Source organism: Neophocaena asiaeorientalis, unplaced genomic scaffold (genome assembly GCF_003031525.2).
Source record: "Neophocaena asiaeorientalis asiaeorientalis breed wild unplaced genomic scaffold, Neophocaena_asiaeorientalis_V1.1 scaffold504, whole genome shotgun sequence".
NCBI classification, from domain to species: Eukaryota; Metazoa; Chordata; class Mammalia; order Artiodactyla; family Phocoenidae; genus Neophocaena; species Neophocaena asiaeorientalis.
In genome coordinates, this window is record NW_020174438.1 from 5,018,615 (window position 1) to 5,041,962 (window position 23,348).

At 39.8% G+C, this 23,348-nt stretch overlaps 1 protein-coding gene across 2 annotated transcripts in view; it reads right to left on the reverse strand.

Moving 5' to 3' along the window:
• The window catches only part of SWAP70 (switching B cell complex subunit SWAP70), a 90,092-nt gene that overhangs the window by 44,662 nt on the left and 22,082 nt on the right, over positions 1 to 23,348 (reverse strand). For both annotated transcript variants that reach the window (XM_024757006.1, XM_024757005.1), the window contains exon 2: positions 6,829 to 6,969. In XM_024757006.1, the coding sequence (XP_024612774.1) occupies positions 6,829 to 6,861 (33 nt within the window). In that variant the 5' untranslated portion in view covers positions 6,862 to 6,969. The remainder of the gene's footprint in view (positions 1 to 6,828; positions 6,970 to 23,348) is intronic.

Below are 23,348 nucleotides of genomic sequence, written 5' to 3' on the forward strand. Positions count from 1 at the left end.
GTTTTGGGTTTTTTTTGTTTTGTTTTTTGTTTTTCGTTGGTCCGCGGGCCTCTCACTGTTGCGGCCTCTCCCACTGTGGAGCACAGGCTCCGGACGCGCAGGCCCAGCGGCCATGGCTCACGGGCCCAGCCGCTCCGTGGCACGTGGGATCTTCCCAGACCGGGGCACGAACCCATGTCCCCTGCATCGGCAGGCGGACTCCCAACCACTGCGCCACCAGGGAAGCCCCGAAGCTGCTATTTTTGAAAACAGTATTTCTTTAAACTACATCACTCTTAGATTTATATTGCTGGCCAAAGTATTCAATGACATAAAGTCACCCATATTCTCAGCAGGGAACCTCTTTAATCACTCCGAAGTTTTTAGTCCTGTGTAACTTTACAAATCTGATCAAAATGTAGAGTCCAACTTGACCACTGTACCAAATTAATACTATATAACTTTCAAGCAACAATGAAAGAAAAAAATAACATAGGCTATAGGACAATAAGAAAGAACTGTACAAAAGCATGGTTTGGGGAACTTAAGAGCAGTACCCCTTCCTATTAAATGATACTTGTTAGGCATACATTTGACAACATTTTGAATGCGAAGGCATATTCATTCCACTAAAAGAAATTTGAAAACTCATTTTATAGAACTATAACTAACACAGGAAGAGCAAGCCTCCGGTAAGAAAGCAAAAATGTCCAGCCTAGGAAAACAGAAAGCAGAGACTGCTAGACTCTAGAAAAGGGACATTATATTGAACAAAAATTTTTCTCTTTGTGTGTTTTTCTTTTGTGTGTGTGTGTGTATGTTTCCCAAAAAAACAAAACAAAAAAAAGGATTATGTTAGAAAGCAGCAAATTCCCCAATTAGGACTTGGCTTATTGCCAATGGATTACTGGTTTTTAATCATCAAATAGCCCAGACCAACCTTTATTGTGTAGAATCAGGGAAAATAACTGACCATGATTTGGACCAAAAAGCCCATTAGGCTATTAAATCTCATGAAAGGCTTAGTTTGCCTCATAAACATGCTGAGGCAGAACTAGTTTTTTATGTAGTCTACTAGGGCTCAATAGTAAAAAGTTAACAATATAACACTTTCTTCAATTACTCACTATCAGATAAGCCAGGCGCAGTGGTTTTTTTGCCCAAAAAAAAGAGGGGTGGGGGGAAGCTCACAAAAAATTCTTCCTAGATGTTCACAGACTCCTATTCTTTTATTTATGTATGTATGTATGTATGTATGCATGGCTGCGTCAGGTCTTCATTGCTCTGTGCAGGCTTTCTCTAGTTGTGGCGAGCGGGGGCTACTGTTTGTTGTGGTGTGCGGGCTTCTCATTGTGGTGGCTTCTCTTGCTGCGGAGCATGGGTTCTAAGCGCGCAGGCTCAGTAGTTGTGGCTCGCGGGCTCTAGAGCGCAGGCTCAGTAGCTGTGGCACACAGGCTTAGCTGCTCCGCGGCATGTGGGATCTTCCCGGACCAGGGCTCAAACCCGTGTCCCCTGCATTGGCAGGTGGATTCTTAACCACTGGGCCACCCAGGAAGTCCCCAGAATCCTATTCTTCTAATCCTGTTTCTTCTAAAGAAGAAATTTAACAAATAAGCAAAGAAAAAGTTAACAATCAGTGGAGGCAAAATATTTGCTACAAGAACACACATGTTAATCATCTGAAGCCTCAGGAAAGCTGAAAATAAATTCTATCAATGTGAAGAACAACAGGAATTATTCTCTCTGAAGAAGCAAATATAGAAACCAAATAGAAAAATTACTTTTTGCAAAGCAAGTTTCATTATAATTTATCTCTTGGTCTCAACCCCTTCTGAGTAATTCTCTTAGGCAAAGGCAGAAAACCTCTCAAATAACCTGGGGGGGAAATGACCAAAATGAACACTGAGGAACACCAGATACTAATTAAGAAGAAAAAATCACCTTAAAACACTTGAGAAAGAACCTAAGAGAACTAGAAGGAGGCTGAGATAGTCTGAGATGATCAGAATGGCTTTTAAACCATTCTACCCCTGCCCTTACATAACCAGTAACTGGAAAACATTAATTCTGGGAGGGAGTAATTAATCCCTCAATAGTACATATAGTTAAAAGGACACTGGTCTAGAAGTGAAATGGCTTAGGTTCAAAATCTATCTACCCCTTTTTAGCTAGGCAACCTTATGCACTCTATTTCCTCCCGAGTTAAATGGGGATAAGAATTCCAGTTGTGAATCATCACAGGATTACCATGAAGATCAAATGAGACTTTACACACACACACACACACACACACACACACACACACACACACACACATATATAGGAAAGCACATCTTGCAAATGTTTAGTCATTTCATATTTTCATTGCATAACTGATGACAATCTCTAAGTTTTTATGTTAACATTCTTCAGTCACTATTGGCATTTTTTTCAACCAAGTTTCAAAACAAGGCATGAATCTTTGCTCAATTTAAACCCACACCACAAAAACCTTGCCTGCTTTATTTGGATTGAAGGCCAGGCAAAATTCCACTCCAGGTGGCTAAGCAATAATAAACAAGGGCTCACTGTTTCATCACATCCTCACTTGCTCTGTGAATAAAGTTTTTCCCCAAATTTTGTGGCTAATTTTGGACTTTTTAAATACTGCTGTATTTTCTCCCCCAGTTACAAAACTTTTAAATACCTAAATACTAAAACAAAGAACATTTTAAAACTTTAAAATTCAAGATGTTTAAAGAGAGTTACATCAAGGAGAACAAAATGTGGTATCAGGGTACAGCACTTCAGATATTCAACCATGTTTCTCTATCTACTAGTCCAGCCCACACAAATTCTAGCACTGAAAAACAAAGCAATTTCCAGATTTCTGAGAATCCCCCAGTATGTTTCATTTATATATATGTGTATATATATATATTTTTTTAATATATATAAATTTATTTATTTTATTTTATTTATTTTTGGCTGCGTTGGGTCTTCGTTGCTGCGCGCAGGCTTTCTCTAGTTGTGATGAGCGGGGGCCACTCTTCGTTGCGGTGCGCAGGCTTCTCATTGTGGTGGCTTCTCTTGCTGTGGAGCACGGGCTCCAGGCGCGCAGGCTTCAGTAGTCGTGGCTCCTGGGCTCTAGAGCGCAGGCTCAGTAGTTGTGGTGCACAGGCTTAGTTGATCCATGGCATGTGGGATCTTCCCAGACCAGGGCTCAAACCCGTGTCCCCTGCATTGGCAGGCAGATTCTTAACCACTGTGCCAGCAGGGAAGTCCCTGTTCTATATATTTTAATAACAGACATAATTCTGCTTATTGTCTTTAGTTTTTAAGATTAAACACATGCACACAGCAGGTCATCAAACATTTGCTGAATATAAGACATGCTTACTATGTGAACTTGGTTTGATTTTGTTTAAATAAATTGAAATTTTTGAAAAGTAAAAATATGATGAGGTTATAGTATCTGTTTAAAACACATTTTTGTATTTTAAAAGTAGGGAAGACAATAAGTCTTTATTTTTTATTTATTTAAAGTCCATGATGCCAGAGTGCTAACACATACTTTAGGGGAAAAAATTAAGGAACTAGCCGTTGTTTGTCCTAGACGCACAGAGAAAGGGAGTCCTTTGGGTTTGATGGTCCATTGCAGACTGACTGTCTTGTTTCTAGTTCATAGGGCCTAAACTTGATTAAAATAGATATTGGGAGAATAAAAGAGGGATATATCTAATTTTAACCCCTTCTGTGGGATCTGGGCATGTACCATATCCTAACCACTTGTCTTAGGGGTTGTTAATGGAGTGTAAATGTTCTCACCACTATAGTTGTATTCAAAACCTCTTGCCTTTTATTTAAATTAGTGCAGAAATATCAAACGGTAAACTCAAGGATTCTGAAGCTGTTGTAACTAATCATGGTTAAGAGAATTTCTTTAAGATACAGAAAAACAAATACTATATGTTCTCAGTTATAATGCAGACTATTTAAAACAATGAACTCAAAGAAATAAGAGAGTAGAATGGTGGTTGTCAGGAGCTGGGGGGTAGGGGAAATGGCGAGATGCTGGTCAAAGGGTACAAACTTTCAGCTTTAAGATGAATAAGATCTGGGATCTAGTGCACAGCATTGTGACAACAATTAACAATACAGGACTATATACCTGAATGTTGTTAAGAGAGTAGATCTTAAAAGCTATAACCACAGGGAAAAAAAAGGTAACTATGGGAGGCAATGATAACACAATTAACCTTACCGTGGTAATCATTTCGCAATATATATATGTATCAAATCATCACGTTGGGGGACTTCCCTAGTGGTGCAGTGGTTAAGACTCCGCCTGCCAATGCAGGGGACATGGGTTTGAGCCCTGGTCCAGGAAGATCCCACATGCCACGGAGCAACTAAGTCCATGCACCAAAACTACCGAGCCTGCGCTCTAGAGCCCGAGAGCCACAACTACTGAGGCCCGCACACTTAGAACCCGTGCTCCGCAACAAGAGAAGCCACCGCCAAGAGAAGCCCATGCACCACAACAAAGACTCAACACAGACAAAAATAAATAAAATTTTTTAAAAAGTTAGATTAAAAAAATCATCACGTTGTACACCTTCAATTTACATATATTAGGTATCAATAATATCTCAATAAAGCTGGGGGAATTTTTTCTAAATAAAAAGAATTTCTTCACCAAAAAAGACATTTTTACTTATAATACAACTATAAACACAAATGAGCTACCTGATTAATAAACAGAAAGCCCAAAAAAGCTTTAGAAAATAGTACAGCATCACACTGTGAGGTTTTGAAACCTCACACATCAGTTTCTGTATAATTTGTTTGAATCTTTTTTATCATGATATAATTCACATTCCATAAAATTCACCCTTAAAGTATGCATTTTAGTAGTTTTTAGTATATTCACAAGGTTTTGCAACCATCATCACTATGTAACTCTAGAACATTTTCATCACCCCAAAAAGAAATCCCAAACCCATCAGTAGTCACTCACCATTCCCACTTCCCCTCAGCCTCTGGCAACCACTAATCTATTCTATATCTCTATGTGTTTGCCTATTTTGGACATTTCACATAAATTGGACCACACAATATGTGGCTTTTGTGAGTCTGATCAAGTCTTTCATTTCATTATGGTGTGGTTTCTCCCTCTGCAGTTGTTTCTAATTAAAGCATGACCAAGTATATGTATAAAACATACACACACAAATAAAGAGCAAAAAATTGTATTATGAGGCTGATATGGAATAACAGATACAGCTACAAAGAATACTACCTAGGTGGATACACTGCAATTTGGACAATCTTTGCTGCAAAATTTCTAAAACATATAATGTGATTTTTAAAAAGAATGCTGACCAACATTTTGGCATTCTCCATACCAGTAACTTAAATTATTATTGTAAATTTTAATTACTGTACTTTGCTTTAATAAAAAAGACACTTAACTATAAAAAGAATTTATAAATATAAGTAGCTATAAAAATCCCAAAACAGTCAAGAGAAAAATATATGTCAATAGTTATGGTATTTAGGTGATTGGAAAACAGGCTTTTTAATGTGTTTTATTTTTAATTTAAAAGTATTATCACTGTCACTTTTTAAAAGACATTTTTGACATATATCCAAAAATTTCAAGCTTGGTGTTATAAATAAGCAAAAGCAGTAATTCCCAACCCTTCATGTGCATATGATTACTTTCATACCTAAACTAAATGTACATGATATGGAATGATGACACTAATATATTGTTCAGTTAAAAAAGTAAGTTGAACTATATGTAGCATAATCCTATTGGTATAGAAACAAAATACCATGTATTGCATAAGTGTGTATTTGCATGTCTATAAAAAGGTCAGCAAAGATATTCATCAAACAGTTAAAAGTGGTTACTCCTACAGAGTCAGACTAAAAAGGGTAAAGAGGTTTTACTTTTTATTTCATATATTTGTATTAATTGACTATTTAATAACAAAGCTACTTTTTGTAATTTTTTAATCACCAATGTTTTTAATTAAATGTGCCATCAATTTAGATTATTTTCTTAAAAAAAAAATAAAAGAACATTAAAGTCAAAACTTTACTGTGTCAATTTTTAATTATCCAAACCAAGGGAGAAACCAAACCCAGCAGAAAATACCAATATGGCTTCCAAACACATAATCTTTTTTTTTTTTTTTTTCAGTATGCGGGCCTCTCACTGTTGTGGCCTCTCCCCTTGCGGAGCACAGGCTCCGGACGTGCAGGCTCAGCAGCCATGGCTCATGGGCCCAGCCGCTCCGTGGCATGTGGGATCTTCCTGGACTGGGGCACGAACCTGTGTCCCCTGCATCAGCAGGCGGACTCTCAACCACTGTGCCACCAGGGGAGCCCGCATAATCATTTTTTACAGCATCTTTACTCATAACATATCCCAGAGGAAACATCCAAGTGGCACCCGAAAAAGTCTAGGATGAAAGTTTTGCTGTATGATATCTATAAAGATAATTAACATTACATTTTACCCCATCATATCCATGCTTTAACAATCATTGCCAGTACATGTGGAACCAGAATTTAAAAAGAAAAAACAGCTCCCTAAGAGAAGACAGGTACAGATTAATACAGAATACTTAATTTCCAAAAAGAGCCAAGTCATAAAAATATCGAACGAAGTTTTAGAAGACACTGGAGAAGAGAGAGAAATAGGAGTACTGTCAGTCTCATTCTTTCTTTCCTTTCTGATTTATCTCGTGATGCTTCACACCTAAACTCCTTAGTGAACTCACCAACAAGGGGCTATAGGGCCCACCTGAAATGTGCAATCTGAACAATGCTGTAAGAAGGAAGAGATTGGAGTCATACCTTTTCCAGAATGAACTTGTTTAAATATGGCATGTAGCCCTGATTGGAGACAGGCCCCTCATCATCATCCCGGAAGTGCTCTTCAAGGGCAACAGGGTCATGTGGAACCTTCAGCACTGTGCACAGGTTATGGGAAAGGACCTAAGGGAGAAAAAGGGTAGTTTAGAGGCATCCACTAACCAGCACACGGCACCTTCACTGTCCGAACACAACTGGCTGCTCCCTGTCCTGGGGAGAGAAAGATGAAGAATAAATTGCCGGCTGCCAGCTCCCCACCTGTTACCCATAGTGTCTCATTGCCTCCCCAGCTCTGGTCCACTTCAAACAAGTCTCTCTTACATGCCCTCCAATGAGCCAGGCTCCATGCAAGATCTGTGGCTACCAGACTCCTTGTAGTCTTTTATTAATTGGCCCACATTAGAAAGAAAAAGGGGGGAAAGAGCGAGAGAATGTGTTTAAAATTAAACTTCTCCTAAGTAGAGCAGTCCATCAAGTAGAGCTGTAAGAGAAAGAACCTGGCTCTGAACAGCTGCAGCTGGGGGTTCTGGACACGGTGGCTGACCTGGGCCCAGCCACAAACCTCTCTGGGCTTCAGTTCTCTCCTTTGTTCAATATAAAGGGCCAAGTTAATATACAAATATACCAGATATTAATTAGTAATCTCTAAGCATCCAAACATCTCTAAAATTCTGTGATGCTAGGCTAAGTTTTCAGGATGAGTATAAAAGAGTATAAATATAAAAAGAGAAAGAAATCAAGGGCCCGATTTAGAAATACATGAAAAATCAATAGCAAAAAAATCTCAGGAGTCACCAAAATGCTTGAAAATATTCTGTCAAAAATCTGCATCCTGGGGCTTCCCTGGTGGCGCAGTGGTTGAGAGTCCGCCTGCCGATGCAGGGGACATGGGTTCATGACCCAGTCCGGAAGGATCCCACATGCCGCAGAGCGGCTAGGCCCGTGAGCCATGGCCGCTGAGCCTGCGCGTCCGGAGCCTGTGCTCCACAACGGGAGAGGCCACAACAGTGAGAGGCCCACGTACCGCAAAAAAAAAAAAAAAAAATCTGCATCCTGGTCTTGCAATAATCGAAGTGCACACTTTAACATTCAGGTAGCTGAGTTAGCAGTCAGGGCTCTTTCAGTACTACTCTTTTTCTTATTAAATGAAAATCTAAATATAAAACTTAAATCCCTTCCATTCCATTTGTGCATTCTAAACAGGTCAAATTACAGAGCTAAGGCCATGCTGCCTCTAACACAGAATCTTATTAGATGTTAAATCCCAGGTTAAAATCTTCCCTATTTGTCTCAGCCCTACCCATTTAATCGCTTAAGGAGCCAAATTCATCTCAATGAATACTTTCAATTCCATAAAGCAAGTTACTGTTTTTGCACACACATATTTCGTTAGAATTTTTTAAGATTAAAAAAATTAACCTATAAAAAAAATTTGCATATCTTCTTTCTACATTTGTTTTGTTTCTCAAAGCTTCATTTATGTGGAGATCCTTTTCTACATGCTCTACTGGTTTTAAGGAAGTAAGTAAAGTAAAGGAAGTAAACTCACAAATGGTTATAAATGAAGTAATGAAGACTTCTATCAGCCCCTACAAAGCAGGCTGTTTTTCTCAAGTAAAACTTCTATTTGCCAGTAGTAAAGCACATGAAAAGGGCACGGTGGAGCTTTTACTGAATCTTGCACCACAGTCAGCAAAATCCTAAATAGACGTTTCCTTTCTCTATTTACCTAGTAAAACCTACAGAGTAATTATCTACCTCCAAAAAGGTTTTGTGAGGATCAACTTCAGGAATGCAAGGAGCTTAAAAACTGCAACATACCATGGAAATATAGAGAAATAAAGAGCATACTCCTCATATAAGGCTCAACGGTCATTCAAATTTTTAAATTATTTGGGACTTTACTCAAGTTAAAATTCCCAACCACAGGTTAACCTATGGTACGTTCATAGAACATTAAGAACAGTGAGGAACTCACTGAGTAGTGATACGTAAAGATCTACAAGATAACTTAAGTGAAAAAAGCAATGTACCTAAGACTACATATAGTGTGTTATCTTTTATGTAAAAGTAAAAGGAAGAAAAAATAAGATACTCTAGAAGGATATATAAGAAACGAGTAACCATGGGGAGAAAACTGGTATGACTGCAGACCAGGAGCAAAAGAAGATTTCTTACTGTATCTCCCTTTTCATTAAGTTTAGGAAAAAATTTTCCCTATTCAAAAAACATAAAAACTATTTTAAAAATTAAACACACACACACACACGTATATATACACACACACATACACGTACACACACACAATACACACACAGACATATATACACACACATATATATATACACACACACGCACATACACACACACACACATACATACACGCGCGCGCACTTTTCTTAATGGCCAGCTTAAGCCCATACAGCTAAATCTACTTATCTTCGAACTCTACACTTTTTCTTCTACACTAACTTACTCCCTAGAGATTAGGTATAAAAGGAAGACATATTCCACAGCAATGTACCATGACTAATGGATGAATAAGATGTAAGGGCAATAAATGAGCTCAGAAAGAATAGTGTGTGCTACAATGACTTCACAGACTAAGTGAAATGTAACCTAGGCCTTAAAATAAAAAGAGCTTTTGGATAGGAAAAGGGCAATTGGAAAGCTTTCCAATAGAGAAATAACATGAGAAAAGTAACTGATTAATGCAAAATCCTCAGGGTACAAAAAGCAGACACCACTCTCTCTCACACCCATCCCTTTCTTTGCCTTTGGGTTTCACAGATCCTCCAACTAAAGCCCTGGCAGGGGCCTTAGATACCATATTGTCATCCTTCTCATCTTACAGATGGTGAGTACTGGCTCAAAGAGATTAAATTTGTTTTTCTTGACTAGGTTACTTAGGATAACTGAGACTAGAAGTCAGGTTTTGTAATTGCTGGTCCAACGCTCTCCAGTAACAAGGAACATTATGTTTCCAGTTTTCTAAAGTCAACAACATCTTTGCAGAGCTGCTTTAGTTCAACCAGTGATCCCATTGAAGATTTAGATTTAAACTCTAGACTTCAGCCTTGGACAATTAAATACAGGGATAACTAAATCCAGTGATAACTTTCTCAACCACCTTCATTTAGTTAAGCAAACTGTGAGGGAGGCAGATTATATTAAAGGACCCTGGAGGAGGAGACCTGAGTACCAGCCCTATTCATGTGGTCTGTTCCTGTACAGTGGTTTGCCATTTACCCTTTTAAATATTAGAATATTTTGCTACTTACTCGCTTAGTCTCAGTATCCTCACTGCAAAAGGAAGAGTTGGTGACTTGTCTCTAAAAATAATGTTTTTAAAAGCTCAATCCTTAACTATCAACCCAAACTCATTTCATGAACTCAACAGAAAGAACTATAATTTAGATCAGAAATTCGGCTTTTTTCATTGTTAGTAAGGCCTAGAACTGGGAAGTCTTCTTCAAACAAAATAACAAACTGAATAATAGATAACTGGAAAAGTTTTGTAACTAAAAGAAAAAAAATGTGCCATCTTTTAAACTTTAAAAAAATTTTTATCAGTAATTTTTTTAAAGCCTAGACAATATCTCGTTTTTTTTAAGTAAAAAGTAAAATGTATTTAAAAAAACAAATTCTTGAAGGCCAGAATATAAACTAATAATAAGAAGTAAAATCTCCATAAGCTTAAACAGCAGTTTATGCTTTTTAGAGTAGACTCACATCATCCATTAGTTGGTTTTAGTCTCACCCCTGGAAAGTAGATGGTATTGCTACTTTACAGATGAAGAGGCTGAGTGAGAGATAAGGAGATGTCCCCCAGATGACAGAGTTTTATGTGCCGTGAAACTAGGTCTAGAACCCAAACCTTATACTTTGGTGCCCTTTCCCTGCCCGGCCACATTCCCTCTCCTCCTGGAAAAAAAGAGAGCCCTGCCTATACAAAAGTGACATGAATGCTGTGGCCATGCATGCACGTTATTGCTAAGGTGCCTACCCGGTCAGTTCTCCAGCACCCAGCAACATGGCTGGAGCTATTCAGTGGAGCCAACTTAAATCCAGTGGTGAAGAACACATCCGTCTAGAAATCTGGGACCACTGTCTCTCTGGAAGCCCTCATCTCTCAGCACCCGCCTTTGGGGGAAACTGTTCCAAGAGGTACTAGCCTCCTCTCCCCATGCGGAAGCTGGAAAACAGATGAGGACAAAAGCAATCAAGAGGAAATAGGACTACAAGTTCTTGATTTGTAAAAGGACTGCCCCTCAATCACTCTAATCAGTGTTTGCAAGTTTCTTGAGAAAGTTGAATTTATCCTACTTCAAATGCCTGCTCCTCCAAAGGCCATTCTTTCAACGCCCACATAATTGCTAAGCAACTTTGCTCTCAGGCCCCGATTTGAAGAATAAACTATTGTTACTACAATAAAAGATCCATATCCATGCCAGACCCTCATCTCTCCAGTTCCTTCATAGCTGTCTGCTAATGCCTCTGCAGGGCCTCCGCTGACAGAGAGATGACTAATTAACTGCTGGTGTGGTCTGTTCCTTTTCAGCGGTTTGCCATTTACCCTTTTTAAGCATTTTGCTCCAACTATCCTGAAAAGATATCAGGGATGATGAATGACTAAACAGTATTTTAACACATGAGTGCCTAATGCTTACCCTCCTCCCTCCCAAAGATGTAGAGATTACAAAGGTTCTCTGAAATGAGCCCCCTAGTCACAGACTGTTTCCCTTTACAGGATGTGCGTAATGGGCAAAATTCAACACTGAAAAAAAGGGGGGTAGGGATCTCTATTCCGACAAGCTTATCTTAACTGACACAATTACAGAACTATAATTCATAATGGGCAACCTTTTTTTTTAAATGTGAAAATTCCTGTCTGATTTATAAAATTTCAAGCTCAGGGCGAATTACCAGAAAACTCTTCCTAACAGAATGACCAACTTCCTACCAGAGCTATGCCCCGCCTTAAGAGTATTGTCTTAATAGAAGTCCCGCCCCTTACCACAAGGACTCATTTTCCCTTTCCCGACAATATCTTTTCTTCCTGCTTGTCACTGCTTAAGGCCTGCTTGCTTTCTCTTAAATTATGTTTATCACACTCAGCCTCAGAAATCTCAGTCATCTCTGACTCAGTCCCTGAATGCAATCAATCACCATCCTAGACATTTACCAAATTAATCTTCAAGGGCTGCTGACCTCACATTAACACCTTGTCTGAAAGTCATCAAAAGCCTACAGAAGTAAAAACCAAAGAAGTATCTGAGCTCCGTATTTAAGTCACTTGGCAAGCCATCCCCACTTTACATTTGTAGCCTTATTTTTTCCCACCCCTCTGCACCAACTGTACAAATCTAGTCAAACAAGCTTACTCACAGCATCCCAAACAAACCCTGTATCACTCCCCTGACCCATCCAGGCCTCTGCTCTAATCACCCCTACACCTCCATTTCTACCTAACATAACTGCCATCCCTTTCTGAAGCCTCCACCTCCCAAAATCAAGATGGCCTTCCCCACTCTGCATTTCCCAAGCACTCTGTATTTCTTATCTTACACTACCACACGTGATTTTCTCTCTCCCATAAGACTGTAAATTTCTGAAAGGCCCATGTCTTACCTACCCTTGCATCCCCACAGCACTTAACGTGCTACTCAGAATGAAGAAGGCTTTCAATAAATGCTGAACAAATTCATTCTAAAAATTCTCTTTTCACAGTAAAACCATAATACTTTAACAATGAAAATGCTCTTAGGAAATAGCCTACTGCTATCTCCTTATTTCATTGATAAAGACTGAGGCCTGGGCTTCCCTGGTGGCGCAGTGGTTGAGAGTGCACCTGCCGATGCAGGGGACACGGGTTGGTGCCCCGGTCAGGGAAGATCCCACGTGCTGCGGAGAGGCTGGGCCCGTGAGCCATAGCCATTGAGCCTGCGCGTCCGGAGCCTGTGCTCCGCAACGGGAGAGGCCACAACAGTGAGAGGCCCACATACCTCAAAAAAAAAAAAGACTGAGACTTGCCTAAGTCACAAACTGATTAGTAACAAATCAGAAACAAGAACCCAGGTCTCCTAACTGCCTGTCCCACAATCATGCCTGGTACTGGAAACATTCTCTTTTGCCTAGTCACATTCTTCAAGACTGGGTTATTCTTCATAAACTCTAGGAAACCTTCACCGCCCCCTCTGTCCACTGAACTCCTATTCAGCACTTAACGTGAATTCTGTTTCACATACCAGTAATATCTCAAATACCTAACTGCAGCTCAGTAAGGGAGGAAACCCTGCCTAATATTGTTCTTCCATATCCTTTACGGTGACTAGCAGAGGGTTAAGGGAGGACTCAGTGGGAGCATAACACTTATGGACACATTAAGGAAGGATATCTAACTCAAAACCGTCTGTTGTGATGTGTCCACAGAACGTTTACCATTGAACTACAGTATATGCCACTGGATTACATTCTACATAGACTACCTTTAATAAGTTATTTTGGATAATTCACTAACTTAGCCCTCTTCAGAAAGAAAATATTGGTAAATTTGACCACATAAAAATTCTTAAATTTCCCTTTAAAAAGAGACACCATAAACAAACAAAAAAGGCTAATAGCTCCAATATTCAAATTACTCCTGGAAATTATTAAGTAAAAGGTGAACACCTAATTTTAAAAATGGACCACAGACACGAACAGAAAATTCACAAAAGAAGCTAATGACTAATAAGTATAGGAAAAGATGCTTAACTTCGCTAGTGATCAACATAATGCAAACTAAAAGAGCTACTACTTTTTGCCTGAAAAACAACACCTGGTGTTTGAGCAGACACAGGGGAGTAAAAATTGCCAACACCCAACACTGGAGAAGGTATACAGCAGGTTTTCTCTGTCACTGCTGACATTTTAGGCCAGATAATTCTTTGCTGGGGAGCAGGGGGAGGTGTCCTATGCATTGTAGGAAGTTTAGCAGCATCCCTGGCTGAAAACATCAAAACACCTCAAATATCTGTGAATAGTAAAGTAGTTAAACAAAGCATAACTCATCAACACGATGAAATAGCTCATAGTCATAAAGGATGATGGTGTCTGTATCTATGTGCACTGACATGGAAACATGACCCTAACACACTGTCTAAGAAAATAGGCTACAAAAGCATATGAAATAGGATCCTATTTATATAAAAGGATATATATGTATGAGTATATGCACACGTGTGCATGCATGTGTATACATGTAGGAAGCAAGGGAGATAGAGGGAGAGAGAGGGAGGAAGGATGGTGAGTGAAAGATGTTAGAAAATCATTGCAAAGTTAACTGCATCTGCCTTTGGTGGTAGAATTTCGGGTGCTTTTACCTGTGTCTCTATACTTTATTTTTTTTAAAGATTTGTTTAATATTTATTTATTTTATTTATTTTTGGCTTCATCGGGTCTTAGCTACGGCACATGGGATCTTCATTGAGGCATGCGGGATCTTTTGTTGTGGTGCCCAGGCTTCTCTCTAGCTGTGGCGGTGGGTTTTCTCTTCTCTAGTTGTGGCGCGCAGGCTCCAAGGCACCTGGGCTCTGTAGTTTGCAGCATGCAGGTTCTCTAGTTGAGGCACATGAGCTCAGCAGTTGTAGCACACAGGTTTATTTGCCCCATGGCATGTGGGATCAGTTCCCTGACCAGGGATCAAACCCATGTCCCCTGCATTGTAAGGCGGATTCTTTACCACTGGACCACCAGGGAAGTCCCTGTCTCTATACTTTAAAGCAGGGGTCCCTAACCCCCAGGCCATGGACCAGTACCAGTCCGCAGCCTGTTAGAAACCAGGCTGCACAGCAGGAGGTAAGCAGCAGGGGAGCTAGCAAAGCTTCATCTGTTGCTCCCCATAGCTTCCTATCGCTCACATTACTGCCTGAACCATACCCCCTCAACGCCCCCATTCTGTGGAAAAACTGTCTTCCATGAAACCGGTCCCTGGTGCCAAAAAAGTTGGGGACCTCTGCCTTAAAGTATTGTTTGAATATTCTATGTTCTACCTTTATAATCAGAAAAAGTGAAGCTTTTATATTTATGTAAAATTTTTTAATTGATTTTTAAAATTAATTTTATTAGTGCTCTCTATCTGGGGTTTCAGCTAGAGAGCACCAATAAAATTAAAAAATATGAAGAGATCATTGTAGGACTATAAAGTTGATGAAATTAACTCACTTGAGTCATTCACAAAGAACTATGCGTTGCCATGCCTCTTGAAGAAGCCACACTATGGGCAACAAAGTCTCCTGATCTGGGCAGCCTCCTTAGATTCCAGCCTCCCACTGGAGCACAGCATAAACAAATGTCTTTAAGAAGATAAGTCAGGGACTTCCTGGTGGTCCAGTGGGTAAGACCCCACTCCCAACGCAGGGGACCCGGGTTCGATCCCTGGCCAGGGAACTAGATCCCACATGCATGCCACAACTAAGGAGCCTGCCTGCCTCAACTAAGACCCAGAGCAACCAAATAAATAAATAAATATTAAAAAGAAAAAGGATCCTGCATGCCACAACAAAGACCTAGAACAGCCTAAATAAATAAACATTTTTTTAAAAGGAAGATAAATCATGTGTAAGATTTAACTCCAATAAGCTTCTGTTTCCATTTCTCCCACTACTCTGTAAGCTCCTTAAAGAGAAGATCTTTATTGTATCTATCCTGCAATATCAAAACCTAATGAAGGGCTTCCCTGGTGGTGCAGTGGTTGAGAGTCCACCTGCCAATGCAGGGGACACGGGTTCGTGCCCCGGTCCGGGAAGATCCCACATGCCGCGGAGCGGCTGGGCCCATGAGCCATGGCCGCTGAGCCTGCGAGTCCGGAGCCTGTGCTCCGCAACGGGAGAGGCCACAGCAGTGAGAGGCCCACGTACCGCAAAAAAAAAAAAAACCTAATAAAGTGCCGAGGGGAGAGTGCCTGATGTCAACAAATGTTTACTAAATGAGTCCCATTTAAGAATTTTCTTTTTTTGGTTTTTTTTTTGTTGTTGTTGTTTAGTTTCATTTAGTTTGTTTCTCTATCACCTTTATTTAGATGTGGGTCTTTTTTTTTTTTTTTTTTTTTTTGCGGTACGCGGGCCTCACACTGTTGTGGCCTCTCCCGTTGCGGAGCACAGGCTCCGGACGCACAGGCTCAGCGGCCATGGCTCACGGGCCCAGCCGCTCTGCGGCATGTGGGATCTTCCCAGACCGGGGCATGAACCAGCGTCCCCTGCATCGGCAGGCGGACTCTCAACCACTGCGCCACCAGGGAAGCCCTAGATATGGGTCTTTTAATGTATTTCACTATACTACCAGTATACTCTTTCCAGGAAGAATTTTTGTTTAATTGGAATCTCTAATTCAGGTCATTTTTGAAGTAAAAAAACCTCCATTACTTATTAGCACTACCAGAACTAGAAGGCATTACTCATCTGACCTGAGATCTAGTAAAGCAGTCCAGTTTCTAAAAATTCCACTAAAGAATTTTGAGGAAAGGACTCAAGAGGAATTAACAGTGTATGAGAGAGAAGTCTATAGCAGAAGACAGAGAAATTAGGTAGTTCAATTTAGTACACTCTTCTCCAAGAGGAGATCTGAAGCCACAGTGTACACCCAAGGTGATGATAAAGATCACAAATCTGAGGTTTACCTCTGCTGCCCCATCCTCTGACCACTCTGTCCCCTTGTCCCCTTCTAGTCACTATAATATGGCTTCTTTCTATCCCTATCAATGTCATGAAATTGCTTTTTCAAAAAGATTCTGTGGTAGACACAGAGCTGCACCACTCAAGAAAGGAACAGCTGCCCCGCTACAAGGACTGTGGTTAGCTGAGAGCCTCTAGTTATTAGTACTTTCGGGGTCCACCTCAGCCAATGACTGAGCAAGCTGGTGACACCATTTCTCCCCAGGGTGGACATCCTCTAACAGGCCATCTTTGCTCCAGAGCTCCTGGTTTTGTTAAGTCTGTATCATGATTTGACAGCTCCTTTTCCCAATCCTGTTTCCTCTCTTTTTTCCCATAAGCGTTTCTTCCCAATAACCCTTTTGCACTCCCAACTCTGTCTCAGCATCTGTTTCCTGAAGAACCCAACCTGGGATAGATACCTTCTAAACAATTCACTCTCCCAAGTCTCTGGCACTGAGCAGTCTGGATCATCCTCTCAAGACTTTTTTTGGTCCCATGATATACTATTTTCTAAATTTCTCAAAGAACTTACTCAACCTTGGTCTACCTTTATGGGGTCACCTCCCTTACCCTTCATTCTCCCAATCTGGACATTTCCCAAAGCCCAATTTTGAGCCCCAAGTTCTTAAAAAAGTGCTTTAATTCTGAAAACATTAAGTCACCTTAATGACTCTCAGATCCCTTTCTGGTCTTGACCTATCAACTGAGCTCTGGTTTATATCACTAAGATGAAAGATTTCTATGCTAAATTTGCCTCACATCCAAAAACTCCAAAGGAGAGTTCATTACCTTTCTCCCCAAAACAGGTTTCCCACCCCGATTCTAACTTTGGTACCACCATTCCCTTAACAACAAAACTATGGACTCTCCTACTCTTGTACTTTTTAATTTATAGTTTGTCCTATTTCTGGATCCAGTTCAGATGCCATTCCTCTCTCCACTGAGTGAGCTTCCCTGTTGGCTAACCAGAGAATGTGGGGCTGGGGAAACAAGGGCTCCCTGCCCCCAGCAGCAGCTCCCATTCTCCCTTCTGAGGCCCTAACAAAGACCACTCACCAGGATAAGACCGTGGTAAACATATCGAGCTGACAAAGTTCAATTAGAAGGCTAAGCCTTGAAGATCTTGTCTGCTATCCCACATTTCGCAAATGAGGAATATGAAGCCCAGCAAGGAGAAGAAACCTTCCAGGGTCACACAAATAACAGAGCAGAGACAAGTCTCCTGACTCCCTAACCAGTGTTCTCTCTCCTGACAGTTTTTCCTGTGCCTCCAAGGGATTTACTTTCCAAATCTTTCATCACAGTTGTTCTTATAGAGGAGCTTCACACATTTCTTAAGGTCAGTGACAACTGTTCCTCTAGAAGCATTCTCTGACCTAACTCCTCCAATTCTCACCACAGGCTAGGTAGCTTCCCTTCCTCTGTGTTTCCCAGCGCTGTGTACTTTATATCATATTTGAATTGTCGGTTTGCTGATCTATATCACTCACAAGACTTCAAGCTCCATGAGGGTAGGGAGCATATCGGTTTTGATTCCCACTGCCACCATCCCAGTCTAGCACGCATCAACTTTCACAGAAGTCCCCCACTTGGTCTCCCCATCTCCAGCCTCTCCTCTCATGTCAACACACCCACATTGTTAGAATAATCTCAAAACTCTACCTTTGTCATATATCTACCCAAAAAGTATTAATAACTTCCTCTCTTTACAGGATCAGTTCTAAACTACTCATTCTAACATAGTCCACAAATACATATTAATCATGTATTCTGTACAAGAACGAAACCATCTAAAATGTAACCCCATCTCCCTTTAAATCCTAATTTTCCACCATGCCTCAAATCAAACACGACTCCCCCCAGAGTATTTCCTTACTGCTCACAAATACTCCAAGTTTTAGCTCCTGCTCTTATCCACAACGCCACCATCATACCTGTCATCTTTCTGTGACTATACTGGACAAGATTTGCCCCATTCCCTCCAGAAGCAGCTGACATTCCATCGCCTCCATGAAACGTTTCTCGTCTACAACTGTCTGCATCTTTTTTTTTTTTTACAGATTTATTTTATTTATTTATTTATTTTTTGGCTGAGTTGCGTCTTCGTTGCTGTGCGTGGGCTTTCTCTAGGTGCTCAAGTGGGGGCTACTCTTCATTGCGGTGTGCGGGTTTCTCATTGTGGTGGCTTCTCTTGTTGCGGAGCACAGGCTCTAGGCGCGCGGGCTTCAGTAGTTGTGGCACGTGGGCTCAGTAGTTGTGGCACACGGGCTTAGTTGCTCCATGGGGGATCTTCCCAGACCAGGGCTCGAACCCATGTCCCTTGCGTTGGCAGGCAGATTCTTAACCACTGTGCCACCAGGGAAGCCCCTAAAACTGTCTGCATCTTTTTCTCTATTTCCTTTAAACTTCTACAGCAGCTCCATCTGACAGAAATATGCAAACTACATATGGAATTAAAATTTTTTAATAGCCACATTTTTAAAACATAAAAAGAAACAGGGAGGGCTTCCCTGGTGGCGCAGTGTTTGAGAGTCCGCCTGCCGATGCAGGGGACACAGGTTCGTGCCCTGGTCCGGGAAGATCCCACATGCCGCGGAGCGGCTGGGCCCGTGAGCCATGGCCGCTGAGTCTGCGCGTCCAGAGCCTGTGCTCCACAACGGGAGAGGCCACAACAGTGAGAGGCCTGCATACAGAAAAAAAAAAAGAAACAGGTAAAATTAATTTTACTAATGTATCCAAAATATTATAACTACAACATGTAATCAATATTTTTAAAAGAGATATCTTATGTTATTTTCTTGTACTAAGTCTCTGAAATCCTGTGTATATTTTATATTTACAGCACATCTCAATTCAGACTAGCTATTTTTTCTTTTTTAAAAAAAAAAAAAAATTATTTATTTGGTTGCTCCAGGTCTTAGTTGCAGCAGGCGGGCGTTGCGGCATGCGAACTCTTAGTTGCTGCATGTGGGATCTAGTTTCCTGACCAGGGATGGAACCCAAGCCCCCTGCATTGGGAGCACAGAGTCTTATCCACTGCGCCATCAGGGAAGTCCCATGGACTAGCTACTTTTCAATGCTCAATAGCCAGATGTGGTTAATGGCTAATGTACTGGACAGCATGGCCTACAGCCCTCATTTTCCACACTTTCTAGAACTTGCTTATACTTTATCTTGTTGTAGTCATTTCATGTATTATCTTCTTTACTAAACTCCACACTCCTCAAGGTAAGGGACAATGCTGTATATTTTTCACTTCCCCAGAGTCCCTAGCAAAAGGTATAGATTAAAACCTTCAAATTTGTATACTGTTTTGTAGATCAATTTTCTTCAACATCAGTGTTTGGTAAGAAACAGTTGGCTGGTAAATGTTCTGTTGTAACACATAGAGGTTGTGAGCTCCATCTATTCAAGCAAGTATATTGTTAAAATGTCTTAAAATTCCCATTTAACAGACAGTCCTAAATACAACAAGCAAAGCAAATTCCCCAAAGTCACCCCGGTGAAGAACTTCAGAATTCCAACCTAGTTCGATCTAACAGCCTGGTGTCCCATTATCTAACAGCATTTTCTCAAATCATCTCTGAAGGAAGTCACTGAGAGTTAAGTCAGCTGCCTACCAGCTCCTGCTCTCAACTCCAAGGTAACAGCATCTGCCTGAGACATACAACACCCTATGAACAAAAAGCACTGATGAGGGATGGACTGGGAGTTTGTGGTTGGTAGATGCAAACTATTACATTTAGAATGAATAAACAAGGTCCTAATGTATACCACATGTATAGCAATATCCTGTGATAAACCACAATGGAAAAGAATATAAAAAAAGAATATATGTATGTGTATAACTGAGTCACTTTGCTGTAGAAAAGAGATTGGCAAAACACTGTAAATCAACTATACTTCAATTAAAAAAAGAACTGATGGAGATGTGCTGCCTGGTAATGCAGGTGCTCCATCCTCCCAGAGGTGCCTACCCAGTGAAATATAATACCTTCGACATTGTCCATCTGACAGAACAACTTTTATCCTAACTGCTGTCACTTCTGGTTGGTAAGCCATTGTGGCTGTAAAGCTAAATATTTCTAAGGAAGCAAAGGGTAAAGAAGGCATAGAAGAACCTTGAGATGAAAAAACTAATTTTTCTGACATTGTAGAAATCTCTTCCTAACTGTAAGATCTCCTTATATGAAATTTGACTATATGCAGATTTACTCCCAAATACCTTTTTACAATTAAAAATTAATTTCTGAAAACTGCAGTTTCAAGTAGACACAGATTTTGGGTTAAAAAAAAGGAATCTGAAGGTAGAATGAGAAGAAGGAAATAAAGCAGAAAGCAGAGGAGAAAAATAGATTTATGAAATGAAGCCTTGGGAAACAAAAAGGAAGCCGAGGCAAAGACTAACTTAGACTTATGTTGCAGGATTCGGATTCCAATGTGTCAATAATCATTGAGGGGATTACAATAACCCTCCTGGGGGGTGGGGCGGTGGGGGGGTCGGGGAATGAGAGGGCAAACTGAATAAGTGAGAAAAGGTTATTCAAAGCCTCTTCCGTCTCTAGCTTCCAGTTACTATGTACCTCTGGGACTGCAGTAAGACCCCAAAGGAAATACAAAATGGGGACCAGGAAGGTTAAGAGCCTCTGAGTCATAAGATTAGAAATGCACTGGCTATTAAGATGGAAGGCCACACACACAAAAGTGCCTCGTGGATTGCGTATTATCCTCAATAAAGCAAAAGTTTACATATATTTCAAAAAAACAAAAACTTCCAGTCTATCTTACTGAAAAGTTTCTAGCAAGTAAGAAACGGAAAAAGGAAATAATCCAGAATCCATTATTACCATTTTAAGATGTTTGAATGTCTCTTACATGCTCTTTATTTGGAGAGCTGTCTTTACTGTTTCATTTTGGTGAGATACAAAAAATATTTACAAAGACTTTCACAGGCTCGCTCCTAAGTCATGCTCTGGTTCTCTAAATGGGGTTTTTTTTTAATTAGATTTTTAGAACAGAAACAACTTTAACCACAGGGGTTAACAGAAACATAACACTAAAGATTAGGGAGGGAATACTATACATGCCAAATTCACAAGAATTAACCAAATCTTTTATATTGTGTTTCACACAATAAAAGCCCTTTACTGCAATTTGCTTCCTTTATATTTTCAACAGACCACTGGCCTGGCTCAATTACTTTTGTAACTAGCAAGATTAAAAATTTTTGAAGCTAAATGCCTACATGGGAACAGAACACATGACATTATTCACAAGATACGAAAATCAACCGCAGGGCAAAAATTAAAGAACATTTAGTTGAAAATCTATCATTGAGAAATGAATAAAGATTCAAACTACTCATGTTGTTCCTCAATTTTTTTTCATTTACATCCTCACTAGCTGTGTGCTCTTTTACTTCAAAAGGGCACAATTTAAAACAAAACAAAACCCTGCGTTTCTAAAAACAACAGGATAAGAGTGCAGAGCCAATAACCTTATTCAAGACATTTCCAGCACTGACATGTAATTCACACTGCAACCATAATTGTAAAGTAAAATTATAACAGACGTTGGAAAACTATCACTAGATTTTGCTATATTTAAGAAGACAACACTAACTATAACAGTAAGGGTACTAATTTTAAGGTACTTTTTTATTGAAGTATAGTTGATTTACAATGTTCTGTTAGTTTCAGGTGTACAACAAAATAATTCAGTTATATATATACAGATATATATTCTTTTTCAGGTTCTTTTCCCTTATAAGTTATTACAAAATATTGAATATACTACACATATTATGTATAGTAGTGTGCATATGTTAATCCCAACCTCCTAATTTATCCTTCCCTCCTCCTTTCCCTTTCGGTAACCACAAGTTTGTTTTCTATGTCTGTGGGTCTATTTCTGTTTTGTAAATAAGTTCATTTGTATTTTTTTTAAGATTCCACATATAAGTGATATACGATATTTGTCTTTCTCTGTCTGGCTTACTTCATTTAGTATGATAATCTCTAGGTCCATCCATGTTGCTGCAAATGGCATTATTCATTCTTTTTTATGGCTGAGTAATATTCCATTGTGTGTGTGTGTGTTTGTGTGTGTGTATATATATATACTACATCTTCTTTATTCATTCATCAGTCAATAGGCATTGTAAACAGTGCTGCAACGAACACTGGGATGCATGTACCTCTCTGAATTACAGTTTTCTCCAGATATATGCCCAGGAGTGAGATTGCTGGATCATATGACAATTTTATCTTAAGGAAACTCCATACTGTTCTCCAAGTGGCTGCACCAACTTACATTCCCATCAACAGTGTAGGAGAGTTCAATTTTAAGGTACATTTGATTTCTGGAAGGAATACAAAAAAAACTAGTAACAATGGTTACCTCAGGGGCAGGTAACTAGTGTGGGCCAGGGGTTGGAGGAAACTTACTTTTCACTTTTGTAAATGCCCTTTAGTACATTATGAATTTTATACCATATGTATATATGAACTATTCAAAAAGTTTCTTTTTGATGTACATTTGTTTAAATGATAGGCTTCATCTTTTCAACTTCTTGGAACTGCATGTATTTCTAAGTAACACTGGAGATTTAGTATCTTTCTGCAAGACCATCAAAATACTAAATAATTTGAAGATAATTTTTAAACACCAATGGAGAAGAAAATAATTGTTGCTTCTTCTTCAAACAATATGTCCAATAACTATTTCCCTTATGACTTTTGTAAACTTATATACCTAAAAGTAACAATGTCTGTTTCAGATGGCATATTAATAAAGTTTACTAAAATA